The 22697-nt window shown below is 38.7% G+C and overlaps 1 protein-coding gene across 12 annotated transcripts in view; it reads left to right on the top strand.

Annotated features, from left to right (window-relative positions):
* The window catches only part of ptprub (protein tyrosine phosphatase receptor type Ub), a 214082-nt gene that overhangs the window by 125514 nt on the left and 65871 nt on the right, over positions 1-22697 (top strand). For all 12 annotated transcript variants that reach the window (XM_083544062.1, XM_083544053.1, XM_083544058.1 and 9 more), the window contains exons 6-9: positions 2591-2765; positions 13888-14181; positions 19503-19826; positions 21573-21682. In XM_083544062.1, coding sequence (XP_083400188.1) covers positions 2591-2765; positions 13888-14181; positions 19503-19826; positions 21573-21682 — 903 coding nt within the window. The remainder of the gene's footprint in view (positions 1-2590; positions 2766-13887; positions 14182-19502; positions 19827-21572; positions 21683-22697) is intronic.

The following is a 22697-nucleotide window of genomic DNA, read 5'->3' as shown; positions in this document are numbered from 1 at the left end:
TTCATCTTTGATACAGTGATCTATCACTGTGCTTTTGTCAAAAAACAATTCCACACCAGAGATCAAAATTACTGGTTTAATTTCTCAGTTGATGTATTCATGCTGTTTATGACAAACCCTTAGATGCCCTCAGAGCAGATTTAAAAGTTATTAGACCACATGTTATTAGAACCACACGAAGGATCGCATTCAGAGTTTAATTACACACGTAAGGTGAGGCGTTAATGCCAAAATTGCTCACATTAGTGTTCAGATTTGTTTTGTTTTACGGGAGAGTGCATCGAATTAACCAAAACACTGGTGTTGGTTTTTATTATTTTATTTTTTTATTTGATAACTAAAAACAGTGATTTTTAAAAGCATGATAAAAAAGCCTACATTCTTACATTCATTGCCTTGATTTATTCACAGTATATTGCACCAGACTTCTATTACATGTTTATAGTTCTCAGTATACCATCATATGTGCTTTTCATATTAGATTTGACAATAGACAAAACACTATTTACTAGTTCAGTCTGCATTTCCTTATACCTAATTTTATTTCATGTATTTTAAAACACAGTATAAACCCTTCCACACAAATGATGTAAATAATCTGAATGGGGAGCTCAGAAAAAAACAATCTAAAGAGCCACTTCAATAGTTTTTATATCAGCAATAGAAGTACATTTCCTGTTTTACTGTCATATTATCATACGTTTTCTATTATCATAATCCATCTGTACAGCAAAGTATAATATAATATAATATAATATAATATAATATAATATAATATAATATAATATAATATAATATAATATAATATAATATAATATCATTTGGGCAGCGCAGTGGTGCAGCTGGTAGCATTGCAAGCTCTGAGATTCAGGATTGCTGTTTGGGCCTGGTTTATTGTCTATGTTTGAGTTTTGCATGCTGCCTCTGTGTGGGTTTCTTTTGGTTTCACCAGTTTCCTCCCACCTCTACTATAAATTTACAATTAGTTTAAATGAATGAATCAAGTCCAGGGTGTGTTCCTGTCACCAGTTAAACACAGCAACAGTGTGCACAAAATGCAGAAATTATTAGTCCATAAGGAATAATTTCGCTATTATTACATCATTTTTAAGGCTTTTATTACAGAAGACATGTATTCAAACATACACATATGGCTTTGGTGGTCAGGTGTCAACAAACCTTTGGCAATATAGTGTATTGTAATAAAAGAAATAACACAATATGCACAGTGCTTATACACAATTAGGTATGCTAGTATTCTGACACCAGACACAGTGTCATGGTTTAGTGTTAAATAGATCTTTTTTTATCTCATTGGGGGCCAGAAGTAACAAAACTCGATCAAAAAATCCCATTTATGATGATATTTCATTCCAAGGACAAGGACGTATGCTTGTGGTTGCATGCTGTCATTTGGCACATTAAACCCTTTCAAGGTCTGTTTGAAATCTGCCCCGCTCATGCGACGTAAAACACATGGCTCCCTATTTACCACTGTCATAGCATTTCTTCTGTAAACCTACTTTTGTGTTTTTGCTTTAATCATAAAAACCATGCTGAATTTGTCAAACAAATGGACCCGGTTTGTCATCTGCACTTCAATTAGGCCAAACAGATCCATTCATCCCAATGTTTATCCTTCCTCATAGCTGCTAATTCAATGAGTGATGTGATTGTAGGGTAAAACAAAAAGAAAGATAATAGCGTGTCTGTAAAGCCTAATGCTTGACGTGAGCCTTGCAGTTACCATGACTATAACCAGTATCAAACATCGGTTTTGTTTGTAAGGGTTTAAGGCCTGGATTGTGTGCTGTTTCTCCAGATGCAGTGAGAGCCTAAAATACCCTTTGATAAACAAACACAGTGAGATGTTCAGTGAGACAGCATGATCCACAGACTTGCACTAGATGTCCAGAGGAGTAATTCCTCTTTATAAAACAGGAAAGTGAAAACGGTTGACTATACAGAAGGCTTCTATTCACATAGAGGAACACAGGTTTATTATGTGAACTACAAGGATAAGGGATGCTTTCACTGAACCCCTTATAACCATTCCTCCTATATGACTATGGTTCATTTCTCACCAAATTTCTTAATTTTTGATGTTATAGGATTCAGTCTTGCAAATATAGATTTTCTTTGCCCCACTCGCCTTTTAAAAAAGAACTTTTCCCTATGAGCAGACCTAATCAAATAAAAGCGAATGCTTTTTTTTCCATGCATGAAATTTGATTTCAAATATAATGTTTTACCACGTCTATAGTTATCACCTGATTTCTTTTAACACTGTCTTTCATGTCAAGCATAGCCATAATCATATTATTTCCTCAAGATTATAATTATAATGGCACACCTTATCATTTTCTCATGACAATTGATTGGGCTATTTAATTAAAAAATATTTTTTGCTAGTCAGCCATGTTTTACTTTATCCTGATATTACATGAGTATAGAAACAGCAGGCTTGTTAGCTTCTATTCAAAGACGATTTATGCTCTTGATGTTTATACAGATATTCAAATGATAATGCGTGTCTGTGTCTATTGTGGCTGATAATAACATGTTTACTCGTCCCTTTTATTCACTCTAGCGGCACAATGGCGAGGTGTCCTCAGGTGGCTTGGTCAAGCACCTGGGCCGCAATCGTTTTTCAGTGTCCTTCCAGCTGGAGGACGTCCAGAGACCAGAGCAGGATCTCTACCGCTGTGTAACCCAGTCGACCAAAGGCTCAGGCGTTTCAAACTTTGCAGAACTCATTGTCAAAGGTGGTTATTCCTTTTTTATTTCTTACCTTCCTTTTTTTTGTTAGTCAGCCATACAGAAGAACTTACACACAGTAATGTACATTTATTTATTATTTTAGTAAATGCATTGTTGATCACACAAAGGGGTTAATGTCTACATATTTTATCTGTAATAGTTTAGCATTTCAAGCACAATGGATAATGCAGGCAGCATTTAATTACTGTGTGTTTATGTGCTGTTGAACTTACAATAGGATCTGTTTAAAAGGTTTGAGAGAAAATAAATCAAGTTTATTTATATTTCTCTCTTGCACTCACTTGCAGTTTTATTTATTTATTAATTTTCATTTGAATGTGTGCTTGAAGGCTAGCTAGCAGATAATACACTTATAATGGCTAATTAGCATCACATAACTCAACAGGGAAATGTGTAATTATTCATTGCAGTAAACAAGTTACAATGATCAAACCCTATTTGTACAGAGATCTGTGATGCTCAGTAACGTTGATTGGTTTGCAAAACACATAGTATCAACAATATACAGCAGTAATAGTGGCGTATATGAAGTGTTGGTGAAATGCACTGTCATTGCGGTTGACATGTTCTATACAACCTGGCTTACACGGTTATGCTGCTTTACTAAATATTATAAATGCAGGCTATTTAAGTTGTCAGGTGAAGCTCCATACAGGAATCCTGCACACAGCATGTGTTCTGCTGATAAGTGGCTAATAAGCTTGCACTTTTGAAAGAAAAAGGCATAGATGAAGAGGCTTAACTGATCTTCCTGCTAAAATATGAAACAATAATCACAGAAGAGATACTGCTGGCTAATTAAAATAGTACTTTATAGATTTTCAAATTAATTAATTTAAAATAATCTTTGTAATTGTAAGTCGGTTAATAGAAAGGTAATTTTAAGCCGCCATAATATTCATAGATTTCACTTCTCAAAGCCCAATGTATTATCATTTTTAAATATTATTAAAAATGCCATACGCAGGGTAACTTATATTAGCTAAACACTGGCTAGAATGACATTTATAAAAATATGACTGTGCGATAATACTCTATAGTAACCTCAAATCTTAAACCTTGGTACAAGTGCTAGGTTAAGAATTAGGGTAGCCTGATGTCTACTTTTAAGGTCAAACACTGACTGAATCCATGACTCACTGACATTAGTGTGTATTAAAAAAATGGTTGGAGCTTCATGTTAGCTCTCTATAATGTTAGGCTATGTTAAGGACGGTGATATTTGGGAACTTTCATCAAAGGCTAAATTAAGATTTTGTTGCGGTTGCTAAGCTGTATCATCATAGTGATTGTCTGCTTACATCATGCACCAGAGACAAGCAACTCATAATGCTACCCAATGAAATTAGGCTGTTATTCTAGGACTCAATGAGCAGTTTTGATCCCCAGCTCCTTTCTGATCCCAAAATGTGGATTAGTCAAAAGTGAGATAACCACATGGATGGATAAAGTCTACCCCTCTTCTCTGTTTCATACCATTTCATGGCTCTGAATACTCTGATGGAGTTTAGGAGGTGCCACCTGTCTAATTCTGCTAGCAATGAAGATTAGACAGAGGTTAGAGAGGGAGCTATTTGGTGCAAGACAAAGTTACATTAAAACAAAGGTTTATTAGACCTTCTTGAACCCAGCCATTAGGGGGGCACAAGCCAGTGTACTCTTAGTGCCGGTCCCAAGCCCGGGTAAATGGGGAGGGTTGCGTTAGGAAGGGCATCCAGCGTAAAACATGTGCCGAATCAAATATGCGGATCACAAATGAGAATGTCATACCGGATCGGTCGAGGCCCGGGTTAACAACGACCGCCACAGGTATCGTTAGCCGACAGGGTACCGGTGGAAATTGGGCTACTGTTGGCCGAAGGAGGAGAAGGAGAGGAGGAAGGCGTCTACAGAGACGGCAGGAAAAGGAGCAGTGTAGGAGAGTAGAGGTTCGGGTTGGTACTTTAAATGTTGGTACTATGACGGGTAAAGGGAGAGAGATAGCTGATATGATGGAGAGGAGAAAGGTAGATGTGTTGTGTGTTCAGGAGACCAAGTGGAAAGGGAGTAAGGCCAGGAACATTGGAGGTGGGTTTAAACTGTTTTATCATGGATGGGAAGAGAAATGGTGTAGGGGTGATTCTGAAGGAAGCGTACAGTAAGAGTGTAGTGGAGGTGAAGAGAGTTTCTGATAGGGTGATAATCGTGAAGGTGGAAGTTGAAGGGTTGATGATAAATGTCATCAGTGCCTATGCTCCACAAGTTGGCTGTGAGATGGAGGAGAAAGAAAGATTCTGGAGTGAATTAGATGAAGTGGTAGATGGTGTACCTAGGAAAGAACGATTGGTGATTGGGGCAGACTTTAATGGGCATGTAGGTGAAGGGAACAGAGGTGATGAGGAGGTGATGGGTAGGTATGGTTTTAAGGAGAGGAATGTGGAAGGGCAGATGGTGGTAGATTTTGCTAAAAGGATGGAAATGGCAGTGGTGAACACGTATTTTAAGAAGAAGGAGGATCATAGGGTGACGTATAAGAGTGGAGGAAGGTGCACACAGGTGGCTTATCTTCTGTGTAGGAGATGCAACCTGAAGGAGATTGGAGACTGTAAGGTGTTGTCGGGGGACAGTGTAGCTAGACAGCATCGGGTGGTGGTCTGTAGGATGGTTTTGGAGGCGAAGAAGAAGAGGAGGAAAGTAAGGTTTGAAAGAAGAATAAGATGTTGGAAACTGAAGGAGGAAGAGTGTAGTGTGAGGTTCAGGGAAGAGGTCAGACAGGGGCTTGGTGGTGGTGAAGAGGTGCCGGATGATTGGGCAACTACTGCAGGAGTGATGAGGGAGGCAGCTAGAAAAGTACTTGGTGTGACATCTGGAAATAGAAAACAAGACAAGGAGACGTGGTGGTGGAATGAGGAAGTGCAGGAGAGCATTAGGGGAAAGAGGTTGGCAAAACAGAAGTGGGATCGACAGAGTGATGAGAAAAGTAGGCAGGAGTACAAGGAGATGCGGCAGCAGGTTAAAAGGGATGTGGCGAAAGCCAAGGAAAAGGCATATGAGGAACTGTATAAGAGGTTGGACACTAAGGAAGGAGAAAAGGATTTATACCGATTGGCCAAGCAGAGGGACCGAGCTGGGAAAGATGTACTGCAAGTTAGAACAATAAAGGATGGAGAGGGAAATGTGTTGACTAGTGAGGAGAGTGTGTTGAGAAGATGGAGGGAGTATTTTGAGCAGCTGATGAATGAGGAAAATCAGAGAGAGAGAAGGTTGGAGGATGTGGAGTTGGTGAAGCAGGATGTAGATAGGATTAGTAAGGAGGAAGTGAGAGCAGCGATTAAGAGGATGAAGAATGGAAAGTCGGTTGGACCAGATGACATACCGGTAGAAGCGTGGAGATGTTTAGGAGAGATGGCAGTGGAGTTTTTAACCAGATTGTTTAACAGGATTCTGGAAGGGGAGAGGATGCCTGAGGAATGGAGAAGGAGTGTGCTGGTACCGATCTTTAAGCATAAGGGAGATGTGCAGACCTGCAGTAACTACAGGGGAATTAAGTTGATCAGTCACACCATGAAGTTATGGGAAAGAGTAGTGGAAGCCAGGCTGAGAGAAGAGGTAACCATCTGTGAGCAACAGTATGGTTTCATGCCGAGGAAGAGCACCACAGATGCCTTATTTGCTTTGAGGATGTTGATGGAGAAGTATAGAGAAGGACAGAAGGCTGCATTGTGTATTTGTGGATTTAGAGAAAGCGTACGACAGGGTGCCGAGAGAGGAGTTGTGGTATTGTATGAGGAAGTCAGGTGTGTCAGAGAAGTATGTGAGGGTGGTGCAGGACATGTATGAGGACAGTGTGACGGCAGTAAAGTGTGCAGTAGGTACGACAGACTGGTTCAGGGTGAAGGTTGGACTGCATCAAGGATCGGCCCTGAGCCCTTTCCTGTTTGCAGTGGTGATGGACAGGTTGACGGACGAGGTCAGACAGGAGTCTCCCTGGACTATGATGTTTGCAGATGATATTGTGATTTGTGGTGAGAGTAGAGAGCAGGTTGAGAAGAGCCTGGAGAGGTGGAGATATGCGCTGGAGAGAAGGGGAATGAAAGTCAGTAGGAGTAAGACAGAGTACATGTGTGTGAATGAGAGGGAGGGCAGTGGAGTGATGCGGTTGCAGGGAGAAGAGGTGGAGAAGGTGGAGGAGTTCAGGTACCTGGGGTCAACAGTGCAAAATAATGGAGAGTGTGTTAGGGAAGTAAAGAAAAGAGTGCAGGCAGGGTGGAGTGGGTGGAGAAGAGTGACAGGAGTGATTTGTGATAGTAGGGTATCTGCAAGAATGAAAGGGAAAGTTTATAGGACTGTGGTGAGACCTGCGATGTTGTATGGATTAGAGACAGTGGCATTGAGTAAAAGACAGGAGGTGGAGCTGGAGGTAGCAGAGCTGAAGATGTTGAGGTTTTCGTTGGGAGTGACGAGGATGGACAAGATTAGAAATGAGTTTATTAGAGGGACAGCACATGTAGGATGTTTTGGTGACAAGGTGAGGGAGGCGAGATTGAGATGGTTTGGACATGTGCAGAGAAGGGACATGAATTATATTGGTAGAAAAATGCTGAAGATGGAGCCACCAGGTAGGAGGAAAAGAGGAAGGCTAAGGAGGAGGTTCATGGATGTGGTGAGGGAAGACATGCAGGTAGTTGGTGTAAAAGAGGCAGATATAGAGGACAGGGTGGTATGGAGACGGATGATCCACTGTGGCGACCCCTAATGGGAGCAGCCGAAAGAAGAAGAAAATTAGACCTTCTTGCTGTTGCTATAAATGTAGCATTAAACCCTTCCAAAATGGAAGAGGAAACAAGTGAGGACTGTGGTGTGTGTGTGTGTGTGTGTGTGTGTGTGTGTGTGTGTGTGTGTGTGTGTGTGTGCTTGTGTGAGTGATTCATTAATAATACCTCTAAATTTATAAGGAATTCATGGATGTTTTTTTCTTTATGTGCAGTTCTTTTTTTTTTATGTTAAATTAAAGCTCTTATTATAATGAACATGCTAATCTATACAGTAATTTGCAAGTATTAGGCCACCTGATTTATCTCCGAAGCTACTGTTAATCTGCATGGAAAACAATAAATTAAAGGCATTAATTAACCATTTTAAATCATAAAAAAACCAAGAAGGTTGCCTGTGCTGTTCTAAAGCATTCAGATGTACTAGTTAAATTATTTAAAACTGCTGACAGATTTGCTGTAACATTTAATTTGGCTTATTTTATGTCAGCAGCTTGAAGCTTTTAACTTTGTGTTTAACCTATAATTAATAGATATTTATATTCATATTCAGCTGATTTCCTTAGACCAGAGGTGTGTAAATCTTATTTAGAAAGAGGTGTTGTAGAGGGAGTTTTCTTTCCAGCCAAGCAAAAGCTATAACTGATGAGAAAAAGATCTGACCCTTTAGATTTATCCCATTTAGGAGCTCTGGTTGAGTCTTAACAGTGTTTTACAGTGCAATCAAAGATTCATTATTATGCTGAAAGCAAATCTTTTTTTAAATTTTTCCAGAATTGCAGTGCAATATCGCAAAAACAGTTTCAGTTTTAGTCTGCTTTCCTTATTTCATTGATTTTCACTCATTTGCCTAGGTGATAGTTTAAAATGCACTATCAGACAATGATGTTCTAATGCCTTCGCATAGCAAGAATTACACAGGACATTCTGTCTTTGGACTTCACACCATGCTTTAACTACTTTAGTGTATTTTTTTGTGCCCTCAAAAATTATTCAAGCAATTTACTGGATACTGTAGTTTTCTGCAATGTAAGGAAATTACCTTTAAATGTTGATAAAGACTATACTTCGGAAAATGTCACTTTTCCTATCATTTCATTGACAGTTTGAATATTGCATGTTGGAAATCCATTGGGGTTGTTGCTCTGTCAAATGCGTGATATGCATGATAAAAAAGAAGTATAACTGCTGTACTTAATAGTTCACTACTAGATTTTGGGTCCCATTGTCCCCTTAAAGCAAATTACATTTAAAGTAGAGGTGGGTCATGTATGTGTGCATGTGTGTGTGTGTGTGTGTGGTGTGTGTGTGTGTGTGTGTATGTGTGTGAGTGTGTGGTTATTATAAAGTTACTCTTGTACTCACTTCCAAGTGGGAGTGTTAGATGATATTTATCAGTTTAGCTAGTTTAACATGTAGACATGTCTCCTTGCAATTGGGTATGAAAGAAACTATTATCAGATTTTAGTAAAAAATATTGTGTGTTTATGTATTGTTGCAAAATTGGGAGCTTGACTGCCAGTTAGATCGGATAATACTTTTTTTTTTATATATAACAATTATAGTGTTTTTCATACTAGCCTGGAGCCTGGGTATCATAACCTCTGCAGATCATTGTGGAATGTGGATGGCAATAAAGTGTCTATCCAACAAAGTTTGAATAATCATAAAATACTAATTTATGAAAAACTATTGAATAACAGGCTGCTACCTGGAATGACCTCACGCTTTGGAAAAGATTGAATTCTGTTGAGAATAGTAGGTGTTATTCTACAAAATTTTGGGTTATTTCTAGACATGATGTTCAGGGGTTCAAACTGGGGTATACAGGGAAACTGAATGGAAATCAAAGCATGGCATAATAGTGTTAATAATAGTTATTATGGTTTAATAGGGATTCACACTTTATAGAGAAATGTTTTCATATACTTTATAGTAACCTAAAGCTTTTTCATAAATGCAACATAATTCCATACTATAAAGCCCATAATTATCTGGCCTAAGAATATAGCACAGTTCTATAAATCAGAAATGAATTCACACCTATTTGAACAAATTATTTCAATGGCTTTCATATTTAATGAGCAGAAATATAGCTTTCACACTCTTTTAGGAGTAGCATAACACTGCTGACATGACGAGAGTCAACTTGAACTCTACTCATGGCCCACATCTGCTCTGTGTAAGACAGTTTAGGACATGGCTGCTTTCCCTCAGCAGCAGGTTGCTGATGGGCTCTCTGATGGGGCTGACTTGGACAGGAGGTCCAATTTAAAATGCATCACTGCGCCTAAATTAAGCACAACAGATTGGCCTGGTGGGACAGGTTTAAAGAACTGTGACTGCATGTTTGTGAGTCTGGCTGTGTTTTTCATCCTTATGTGGTAACAATCTTTATTTTTATCTTTGGATTGTAGTGCTTAGAGGCTTATACATGCCATTCATAAATCCAATCCACCCCTATTGCCTCTGCTAACAAGGGGCTAATCATCCCTTTAATGAGCTTCATCATCTCATTTTACATTTCATTGTTCCTAAATTAAAGTATTGATGATGTACTAGAAGTACTAAGGCACAGTAGCTAAATCAAATGGAAACTGTGATCAGCTTGGATGGATGGATGGATGGATGGATGGATGGATCATCTATCTATCTATCTATCTATCTATCTATCTATCTATCTATCTATCTATCTATCTATCTATCTATCTATCTATCTATCTATCTATCTATCTATCCATCCATCCATCCATCCATCCATCCATCCATCCATCCATCCATCCATCCATCCATCCATCCATCCATCCATCCATCCATCCATCCATCCATCCATAACTTTGTCATGCAGTACTTTTTCTGAAGGTGAAAAAAAATAATAGTTGCCTGCGCGATAACGTGCAAACAAACACCGGATAGAAGCGAATCCCAGCCCGGCTTTTATTTCAGCTTTTGATATGAGGTCGATGTTGAAAAAAAATTTAGTTATATTATTTTTTGACCAGCCTGACTGACTGTAAGCTGACTTTATTGCTTCCCCTCAAGGAGTTCTACATGTATCAGAAAGAGCATAGGGTCTTACAGTCTTTCTAGGACAGTCAACACCGAGCATGCCCAGGGATTAATGACAGAAACCATAGCACTGAGATGTCTTTAATACTCCATTATCTGAGACTTCTTTCGACCTTAATGCCTACTTGTCTCATTAATAGTTCAGTAGCTTAAATTCCGGCAATGGCATAGTCAGATGGCAGTCTTTAAATATAAATGAAGGCCCAGACTCTTTTACATTATAAAAAAAAAAAGTGAAAGATTATTCTTTATGATAGATGTGTAGCAGTCCCTATGGTTTCTTCCGGAAATCTGATGCGTGCAACTCTCCTTGCGGAATGAGTGTGTTTCAAATATCACACTCTCGTCTTGTTTTTCTTTGAGCTCTTAACGATCACTTAATGTGGTATTTGAACCCATAACCTCAGAGGCTTTCTGACTTTGTAACTCTGGCTTCTGAATATTTGTGGACAGATCAAAATGTTTGAGCTGATAACTCAGTGGTAGAAGCAGTGACGTATATTATAAATACAAATGTAAGAGATGTAGTTTAACATTTTAAAATAATTGAATCTTTGTGGTTACTTAGTCTTGCTGTTTTGAGGGGATAAAATGACAAACGGACCTTTACATACTGTTAAGGTTTAAGTTTTTTTTTTTTTTTCCAGCTTTCCTAAATCCTAATTTTTTTTGTCAACAGATCCCATCCTTTGCTGATGTTTTCAAATGATGTATTTTTTGACTATGCACTACCAAACTAGCCCAATATTGTTTTAAATTAAGCAGCTGTTACATCGATGCTAAACGCATAAGCTTATGGTAATTGTGAACTGATCAAATTGGGACAACAATTATTACAACTTAAATGTCCAATTTATATTTTACAGCTTTAAAGGAATTACTGTTTTTTTTATTTTTTTATTTCAAGAATACCATTAGTTCTATATGTTTTACCATCTGTGAATATTTGGTATACTATATCTGAGTATTTCGATATATAATCACTTAAAGTATTATAAAGATATACCAATCCAGGGTTATCCCTTTAAATGTAGTTCTGTGTTTACAGCAAAATGGCCCTGATTGCTGTAATGACATTTGTAGTGGGTTTTGATTAATTTGTTGTTTATACATCAGGTGTTTATTATGCTAATGACTTTATGTTTTAGAGATTTTCTTTTTCTAATTGACTGTTTGTAATCATGTAACAAAGTGTAAGGTTAATTAAGTTAAAGGTTTTTTTTATTGTTGTCATATTATTAGAGAAATATTTATATTGTTAAGGGCATGTTACAGAACATCTGTACAAAAACAAACTTGCATATACCTATGCACATAAAAATACAAATCAGGGAAGTTATAAAATAACAGTAATATCTCTATTCACCTTGAAACTCCATTATATTTTTAAACATATAACCAAATCAAGCTAGTAGCCTTAATGAACACTACAGTCAGGTCCATAAATATTGGGACATCGACACAATTCTAATATTTTTGGCTCTATACACCACCACAATGGATTTGACCAAAAGTAATGGGCCAATTGGCTTCTCAGCTGTTCCATGGCCAGGTGTGTGTTACTTCCTCATTATACCAATTACAATGCGCAGATAAAAGGGTCCAGAGTTCATTTCAAGTGTGCTCTTTGCATTTGGAATCTGTTGCAGTCAACTCTCCAAGATGAGATCCAAAGAGCTGTCACTAACAGTGAAGCAAGCCATCATTAGGCTGAAAAAACAAAACAAACCCATCAGGGAGATAGCAAAAACATTAGCGTGGCCAAAACAACTGTTTGGAATGTTCTTAAAAAGAATGAACGCACCGGTGAGCTCAGCAACACCAAAAGACCAAGAACACTTTCCAGGAGGTAGGTGTATGTGTGTCAAAGTCAACAATCAAGAGAAGACTTCACCAGCGTGAATATAGAGGGTTCACCACAAGATGTAAACCATTGGTGAGCCTCAAAAACAGGAAGGCCAGATTAGAGTTTGCCAAACAACATCTAAAAAAGCCTCCACATTTCTGGAACAGCATCCTATGGACAGATGAGACCAAGATCAACTTGTACCAGAGTGATGGGAAGAGAAGATTATGGAGAAGGAAAGGAACTGCTCATGATCCTAAGCATACCACCTCATCAGTGAAGCATGGTTGAGGTAGTGTCATGGCGTGGGCATGTATGGCTGCCAATGGAACTGGTTCTCTTGTATTTATTGATGATGTGACTGCTGACAAAAGCAGCAGAATGAATTCTAAAATGTTTCGGGCAATATTATCTGCTCATATTCAGCCAAATGCTTCAGAACTCATTGGACGGTGCTTTACAGTGCAGATGGACAATGACCCAATGCATACTGCAAAAGCAACCAAAGAGTTTTTTAAGGGAAAAAAGTGGAATAGTATGCAATGGCCAAGTCAATCACCTGACCTGAATCTGATTGAGCATGCATTTCACTTGCTGAAGACAAAACTGAAGGGAAAATACCCCAAGAACAAGCAGGAACTGAAGACAGTTGCAGTAGAGGCCTGGCAGAGCATCACCAGGGATGAAACCCAGCGTCTGGTGATGTCTATGCGTTCCAGACTTCAGGCTGTAATTGACTGTAAAGGATTAGCAACCAAGTATTAAAAAAGTGAAAGTTTGATTTATGATTATTATTCTGTCCCATTAATTTTGGTCCCTTAAAAAGTGGGAGGCACATATGCAAAGTGTTGTAATTCCTACACCGTTCACTGTATTTGGATATAAATGCCCTCAAATTAAAGCTGACAGTCTGCAGTTAAAGAACAACTTGTTCGTTTCATTTCATGTCCATTGTGGTGGTGTATAGAGCCAAAAATAATAAAATTGTGTCGATGTCCTAATATTTATGGACCTGACTGTATATGACCAGGCATCTAATAACAATGAATTAATGATTAAATGTTGTAAATATATAATTCATGTTCATTTAAAAAATCTTTGTGCTATAATCTTTAAATCTGACTGTCCACTTGTTCTTGCATGTCTTTTTTGTTGCAGGATCCTGAAATCTCTTGTCTCAAGCTGATTTAATGTTCACTTTTTGGAGAGCTTTCTGAAGAAATGCACCCTCATGTTAATATCTATATTTCTAGCTGTTTTAGACATAATTTTGTTACAAATAATAATTGTATTTTTTAATACAACCTTGACACAAATACTGCTGCTTGTACATCAGGTGTTTATTATGCTAATGACTTTACATGTTTTAGAGAATTTTGTTGTCATATTATTAGACAATTAGATTAGTCCAATAACTTTTTATATGCTATATCTTTGCAGTGCCCCCGTCTCCTATTGCTCCACCCCAGCTGTTGAGAGCAGGCTCCACATACTTGATAATCCAGCTCAACACCAACTCCATTTTGGGTGATGGGCCCATCATTCGCCGAGAGATCGAATACAGAGCAAGCCATGCTCCTTGGACCGAAATCAATGGAGTAAACATGCTCACCTACAAGCTCTGGCACCTGGACCCAGACACAGAGTACCACATTAGTGTACTGCTCACCCGACCTGGAGAAGGTGGCACTGGACCCCCTGGTCCCCCTCTAATCAGCAGAACGAAATGTGCTGGTCAGTATCTGGGGTATTTTACTTAAATGTGGTTTCCTACAACATTTTAAAGAGTCTAACAAACAGTTTCCAAAACAGATATGAATTTACATGTGACTTTTCATCCCACTGTATTTTTTCCTTCCTTTTGTCTGGTAGCCAGAAAGTTATGATTAAGTAGAACGTACTTGCTTTGACATAGAGCTGAATGGTCTTAAATGCAGTTCAGATCTTCTGTCTCTGTCATGTTGGTCACTGGCCAGGTTGTAATGGTGTCTGTGACCTTTGCCACCTTCTCCACATTACACTGCCCTTTCCATTATTTCCCACCCCAGCCAAGCAGTCTACCTTGCTCTCGAATCTGCTACCATATTACACTCTCAACAATCCTTTCTCCCCTGCCCAGAGACATACCATTTGTCAGTGAGTGAAGAGTAGATATGAAAAATGGGTAGTGCAGAGAGAGGTGTGGGGGAAAAAGCAAAAAAGCAAAAAGAGTTCTAAAGAAGAGATACACATTTTCAGTTCTGGAAGTCCAGAACAATCAGATCTTTCCATGCTAAAAAACTCCCATTCTAATTGTACTCAAATAATACGTTTATTGAGTTTGTTTGCAACAGGTTGACTGTATTTATTTATTTGTTCGTTAAATTCTTTTTACACTTGATGCTGTTTGCAAATACTCTCACTATCCAGTTTGTTAGAAACACTTGTACATGTGCATTCATACATTTATAAAGGTAAAGAGCTTCAATTCACATGAAAGATCAGAAACGGAAAAAATATGAACTCAGCAACTTTTACAATGTCATGGTGGTTGGTGTCAGATTGACAAGTTTGAGAATTTCATAAACTGCTGATGTCCTGAGATTTTCAATGATGGGTACAAGCTCACTTATACTGGATGGTTGCTCACCTCTGTGGTAATGAGTGTTTATTTGAGTTGCTCCAAACTTCCTGTTAGCTCAGGGCAGTGTATTTATTCTGCTCTGTTCTCTCTCACCAAGTTTTTCAGTTTTTTAGATCCTCTGCTAAGTATGGTTTTTTTTTGTTTGGTTTTTGTTTGTTTGAAAATGTTCTTTAAACTAGAAGCAGATGTGTGTAAAAATCATCAGTTTCTAAAATTCTGAGTTCTTGACCTACATCAGCATAATTCTTTTTGCATTTCACTGCTGCCACGTAATTGGCAAATTAAAGAACTGTATGACTATACAGGTGTACAAGTGCTCCTAATAAAGTGGAAAGTAAGTGTATATTTTAGTACATCTCATTAAGCATGAAAGCTGCTCTTCGAGTGGTCGCTTCAAATTAAAATGTGTATATATTGTACATCATGTGTGAATGAAAAATGTGACTGATTCAACCTGTCATGAGAATACTGCATTACCACTTGTACTAAGGATATCACAAAAAAACACATGTCTAGGGACAGCCTACATAGCTAAAATTCAGACAAAGTTGCATTGTTCTCAGATGCTCCTCTATGAGAACATGCCAGGCGGACAACAATAACTGCTGTTCAACCAATTTATGCTGGGATTGAAACTGAACAATCTTCCAATTTGGAAAAAAATTGCACACAACAGAATGGCATAAATAAATGTGTCCATAGTCCGTTGTTAATGCCCGAATCAGGTATCCTAGCCAAGTGTAAAAATGCCCTTAGAGTCTCAAAGCAGTCTAAGAAAAGAGGAAAGAAAACAGCATGTGGAAGGAAAAAAAAAATGTTATAGTGTGTTCATATTTGCTTTTACATTAAGTTGTAATTGAATCCCTTTTGGAAATGGCATTTCTGTGTGACATCCACAGTGGTGCCTAGCTGCACATGAATATTGGTACTGTTAACGCTGCTGTCATGTTTGCTCAACTGTTGAAGGAATAATTTAGCTTGAATATAGGCACATCATTGCTACTGAAATTAAGCTTTCCATACTCTGTGCATTCATACACGATCCTATTCTCCAGTCTGCTGAAAGCGAGTGGAGGATATAATTGACTGCAGGACTGAAGAGTGCGATTGGGAACACTGCAGTGACTGAGCACATGAGGCTTTGATTTGTTTGGCATGCCGTGAACGTACAAACACACACACACACACACACACACACACACACACACACACACACACAAACACACACACACACACACACCACACACACACAATGGGGTCTTGTATGAGGTTACTCAATGCCCAGATTAGCCGGGAAAATGAAAGGGGGCTCAAGAGGTCTTGCGCCAAAACAGAAACAGTTTGTGTAGTTTTTTTTTTATAATAACAGAATAGTGCATGCTAAAGGCCAGCCAGACAACACATTTAGAATACCAATTATTCACTACTCATAACCCAATAGGATTGAATTCAAACAACTTGAAATATTTAGTGAAGTGGTAAAATTCTAGTTTGTTAATGGTAAAGCACTTTGTGATTTTATACCATTAATAAACTTGGTTTTTAAAGGCAGAAACCGCTACACTTTAATTGAGGTACTTTTGCACATACAATATTCAGCATAAAAAAAGTACTCAATCAAAATATATATTTTTTAGCCAGACTGATGCTGCTTTACCTTTACTCTTTCTGTGGTCAATGCTCCTCGATGCACATTCTAGGAAGACTCATGCCTTTTACAAACCAAATGATCCCTGACACATTTTGTCACATGGAAATTATAATCACTTTTCTCAGCTCCTCTCAGTCTGCTCAAAATGGCCTCCTGTACCATGGGTACAGTGGGACATTGTTAGCTTGTGTCCAGCCACACCGCTGATAGTCGCCTCATTGGAATTGTGTGAAATGTTTCCTGCTGTCACCCAAAGACAGCCTATTAGTTTGTTTCATTGTGTGGTTTGGAATATGAATGTTCAACTAAGATGGTCTGTCTTCTCCAAGTGGCTTGTTAACAATTTTTACTGCCAGCTTTGCCCATGCTCTTGAGAGTCTGGAGCGAATCCTCCCCTAAAATAAGAAGAAGAAAAAAAAAAAAAGTGAAGTGATGACATTAGTGGCTTGTTTCTGGCTAGTTTCCTACCTCTCCCTGGTGGGAAGCTCACAGCAGTGACAGAAGGGAGGAAAGAAAGATTCCCGTCACAGATGGACCTCCTGCTGTGGCTGCTGGGTCACTGAAGACGTCAAATCAAACAGAAAATGCTGCATCTTTGCTCCATAACACATCAATACTTTGTTACAATGTGATTGTTCAGCATTACAATGAATGCTGACAGACACATAATGTGTGCTTTCATCGTATAAATGGCATTTTCACAGGATGAAAATATATGACTGTAACCGGATAATTTCATATGTATCTTCTCAGTTGGCTGTCTGCAATTGTTTTGTTTGAAAACAACCCTTTTTTTAGCTGTGCTTCCCCCCCCCCCCCTTTATCCTTTAGTTATTATAATTCTGTTCTGTAAAGCCACTGCAACCTCACACAGCGATAGCTAGATCCTCAATTACACCCTGCAATGCACCATCTGATCAGAAACACACCAAGCTTCCCAGTGTATCAACCTAGAGTAATAATGTGGTAACTCACTCTTTTGGAGTCCCAGCTGCCCCGGGGCTATCAGTATGTTGCTCAAGGCCCTTAGCTACCCCTACTGTGTTCTGTCCCATTTCAGACTGATGCCAAGGAGTGGGTGCTCACAGAGCAAACTGGCAGTATGACAAAGCTTCTAAAGTAGGTTAAGGGAGGTAGAGTAATACAATAGTGTACTTTGAGACCCCCAATGAGCAAAAGAAAGCAGAGGACCTGATCAGTTTGCTTTGAACTGACAGTCAATAGGTCAATTAAAACAATCAACACTACTATTTGCTTGCATTTACTCTTTTTATTGTTGGATTTTCTTTGATTGTTTTTTTTTTTCCAATTATGTTTTAGCTCTGATTTGCTCGAGGCCAATCAAAGGGGGAGAATGTAATGAAGTCAATACAAAGCAATTCAAATGAACCTCTGGGAAAAAAACACAGTCGAAGCCTAACTGATGGTATATATATATATATATATATAAAGAACAAAAACAATTTACTTTTACAGCAATAATCTTACAACAGTAGTGCATTCATGTTGTCTCCTTTGCTACTACTACTCTCTCAAGGTTATAGTTGCCTCATCTCCACTAATAGAACCAAGGAATGCAATCCATTATGTGGAATATTGTTTGACAGAATTTATTGAATGTGTTTATATAGGAGTGAGACAAATGTGTTTATTGATGATGTGCAGCATATCTTTGCCCCAACCCCTCCACCACCCCCACCCCTGGGAACAGTGCAGTGGCTGTGGTCTAAGGACAGTGTCTCTAACTCCTCATTTACCACTGTGTGGGCTAAAAGCAAGTCAAAAAAGTAACTGTCCCTGTCGCTGCAGCCAAATGAGGGCAGCATTAACCTGGCAGAAGCTGTGCATAAGCAGTGCCATTCTAAAAATAAGTGGCTGCTCAGAATGACCTGGCAGTAGCAATAACAGGCCAAATTGGATGTCATAAGAAGAAGGTTGACTTTTTGTTGCTCCATAGCCCCTGGGTAAAAAAACAGGGACACTTCATTCTCATTGTGACATGAAGGCAGGAAATAGCAAGAGCGAGAGAGAGAGAGAGACTAAAGGAGACGGCCTGCCTTATTACAATAAGTTGCTCACTTTGGGAAAAGGAAAGCGGTTCTGTCCATAGCGGCGTCCCCAGTAGATAATGCACAATGCACATGCTACCAGATGATGGCCAAGGGTTTGATAAATCTGAGGTCATTTGAGATTGCCTTATTAGCTCAAGGACATTGAATGAGATTAATTGGCATGAAAAAAATTGACAGTGTAGTGCAAAAGGATTTAAAACGGCAGAAAATAAAACAGAGAATAAATCGTATGATGATCAAGTGAAAAAATGTTATGTGCTACGAGTGTGAGTTTCTGAGTACATCACTGTTTGTTCGAGTGTTTTTTTTATCGCAAATATAAAAGTTTCATGGTGGTAGAGAAATGCAGTATCTTCTGTCTCCAAGCAATTTCTAAACTTGTTTATCATTCTACAGCTTTATACCTTAGGGACCAACAGTTTCAAATTCGGGACAGATTTGTTTATTTATTTTGGCATTGTTAGGACAGGTGGTTAGGAAGCAACACTCTGTCTAATACTTCTTGGATACAGTGGAGGCAATACCTGCTCTCTATATTTTTCCATAGTCAGGCTGTGGTTGATGCGTCTGTACCTTATTATATTTTCCTCAGCTTGTTGTCTGTAATTGTGTTTAGGCATTATGCTCTTTTATATGTTTTGGGCCAAATAGAAATTCTATAGGGATTCTGTCCTAACCTTGTTTCCTTTTTGCATGTCTCTTTTTTTAGAGCCCATGCGAGCACTACGTGACTTGCGGGCTTCAGAGATTCAAGCTCGGCAACTCACTCTACAGTGGGAACCTCTGGCCTTTAACCTCACACGCTGCCACACTTATTCTGTCTCTCTGTGCTACCGCTACGCCATAGCAGGGGGCAGCGCTGGTGCTGGGCACAACACTACCATCAGAGAGTGCCTAGCAGTGGAGCATAACACCTCACGCTTTACCCTCCGAGACCTGCCACCCTACCACACCATCCACGTGCGCCTTGCCCTTGCCAATACTGAAGGCAAGAAGGAGGGGAAAGAGATCATGTTCCAGACAGAGGAGGACAGTGAGTAATGCTGCACTCATTAGTGGTAAAACTGATTGGCTAGGCATTTGATTAATTGCACATGCATACTGTAACTTTCATTTTAGCTAGCATAATTTGGGCAGAAGAGGTGGGCTGGCAGTCGGACTAGTTTTCATTCGTCTCTGAGTGTGTTTAGAGAAAAAGAGTTGAAAAAAAGAGCGAGAAAACAATTCTGTCTGAACCAGTCAGCATAAAAAACAGTGAAATATTAATTATTCTTGGGGCTCACAGGGGAGGTGGAAAAGCGAGGACTTTCTGCTTATCCATGCATTATGACTGGGCACAGCAGCATTCAGAGTGTGGGACAGAGGACAATCAATTTTCCCATTAGGAAAAAAAACCCAATGGAAGAAAGAAACAAACACATTTATCTGTGTACGTGGTGCATTTTATTTGTATAGGTGTGTCTGTATGAAGTGTATGAAGTCTCAAAAAGTGATGGATTTCTGGTAATGAGTGAGTGGGTCAACTTTTTTCAGCACTTCAATATTCTCTTCCACTTTCTCTCTCTCTTTCTCTCTCTCTCTCTCTCTCTCTCTCTCTCTCTCTCTCTCTCTCTCTCTCTCTCTCTCTCTCTCTCTCTCTCTTACATTCAATTTGCTCAGTATTAATGGGTTCATTTTAATACTGATAGACTAAATAAAGAGCCTTGTTATCAGCTGTAAATGTTGCATTGTCTGTCAGTCATGCCAGCTTTTTTCATGCCATTTGAGACAGCTTTGTATACATAAGTAACACATTGCCTCATGTCTCTAAAGCATAATTGCTTCCATTCACTGTAAAACCAGCCTTGCCAAGTGTCAGGGTTTTTTTTTTGGCTCATTTGTTCATCTGAGGTTACAGACACATTGTTTCGGTCATTTCTTTTGTGCAGACAGAAATTGTTTATCGGTTCTAATTTGCTGTGTCTCTGATGCTGGTCTGGTAGTCACTAGCAATCTTTGAGGGTAATAATGAGCGACACCACACAGGATTAAAAGTGTCTCCTTTTTGTCAATGTCTGACACTCTTCATTGATTTACATTTTGCCTTCCTGCTGTCTGGGTGACCCCTGCGCTTCTTATAAAGCTGATTCCCTTTTATCGCTGAGACTGTGCGACAAATCGCCATCATGTTAATTAACTATCAGCCGATATATGATTTCTTTTTTTTTACTTGCTAGACCAGGGTTATTCAACCAAAATGAGAGAATATCAACAATCGATATTTTTTAATGCTTTCTAAACAATTATGTATGGCTTTAATTAAGACAGTTTAAAGTGGTTATTTTGTAGTTTTGTGAATCATATTTCCACTTTAGCACATGGAGAATAAATGCATGCTTTATGATTCTGGCTATTTAAAAACATTCTGCTCTCATCACTTCATCCTTGTTTATCGTTGTTTTCTTTGAAGAGGTCATGTAATTAGGTCACTACTCTGAAAAAAAGGGGGAAATAAAACTGAAAATCATATGAAAGCCTGTGAAAACTCTTTTTTCTGACCTAATGACCTAAGAAAAGGTGCAACAGATGATTTACTTCAGAATCTGCACTGGATCATGAGTCGAAAATTCGAGTTGGGGAACTAGTTTGCTGAGTCCACATCTGGAACACAATTTGCCACTTGCAGACCCTTGGGTTATAGTCATCCCAGATTCATTCATGTACACACTGAGTGTAGGAGTTAGCTGTATTAATAATGCTGAGCTTGACACCTCTCTGTCTCTTACTGTATCTTCCATAGTTCCTGGAGGAATTGCCCCAGAGTCTTTAACTTTTACCCCTTTGGATGACATGGTCTTTCTAAAATGGGAAGAGCCAGTGGAGCCCAATGGTATCATCACTCAGTATGAGGTAACAGTTTTATCATATTTTTATTATTTAATGGCATGCTATAAACCTTCTCTATATATAAACCTTGTGCATGCATGTTTCTATACATTGAACAAGAATAATAAATTTTGCTTAGATGTGAATATCTTCAAATAATGAGCATGCAAGAAGTGCTAGAAATGTTTATTAGTAGAGAAAACAACTAGCTTCTGAATCACATGCTGCTTATGATATCAGTGAAAATATCATATATCATCACTAAAAACATGCAGAAAGATGGCGCACAGAATGTAAAGTTAAACCGTATAAAAAGAACATTTAAGGATCGATTGGGATTAGGCCTTGTTTGAAGATTTGTCTCCTGCAGATTTGTGGAGGGAATGTGTTTTTAGCACGACTGGAAGCTCAGAGAGTGCTGAGAGTGAGGAGAGGATCATCAGTCGATTTTATTTGCCCTGTGCAGTTTTAGTTGATCTTCGTTCCATGGCTTTTAGCTGTGCTTTTAGCACATTTCAAAGAGAAACTGGAGAATGTCCTGGCATTTTTCAACACTATGAGTGGTAAAATGACACCTTTTTCATATATAAAGCAGATATGCAGATGAAAGTGTAGAGATATTTGTTAAACGTGCGTATTGATATTGATAAAGGTTAAACGTGTGTAAAAATGTAAACAATGACACTGTGGAATAATTGGAATAAGAATAAAAACAATAAGCATGGAAAGACAAACAAGAGACAGTGATTGTGGTGCAAGGTGAAGCTTAAATACAAGTGGTAATTGCATATATTGACAAAAGTATTTGGACATCTGACATTTGTGGTTGGAAATGTCTGGACAGCATTGTAATGTCCCTGAGCACAAAACCAGCTCTATGAAGATATGATTTACATGGGTTGGAGTGGAAGATCCTAAATGGCTTGCTGTAGAGCTCTGATCTCATCCATATTGAACACCGTTGGGATGAATTGGAATGCAGACGGTACTTCATGCCTCCATACCTTACATCAGTACCTGACTTTAATTAGCTTTACCT

The sequence above is a fragment of the Silurus aristotelis genome (genome assembly GCF_946808225.1).
Source record: "Silurus aristotelis genome assembly, chromosome: 1".
Lineage (NCBI taxonomy): Eukaryota > Metazoa > Chordata > Actinopteri > Siluriformes > Siluridae > Silurus > Silurus aristotelis.
The sequence above is the reverse complement of the archived record's forward strand: the minus strand, read 5'-3'. Positions and strand labels throughout refer to the sequence as shown.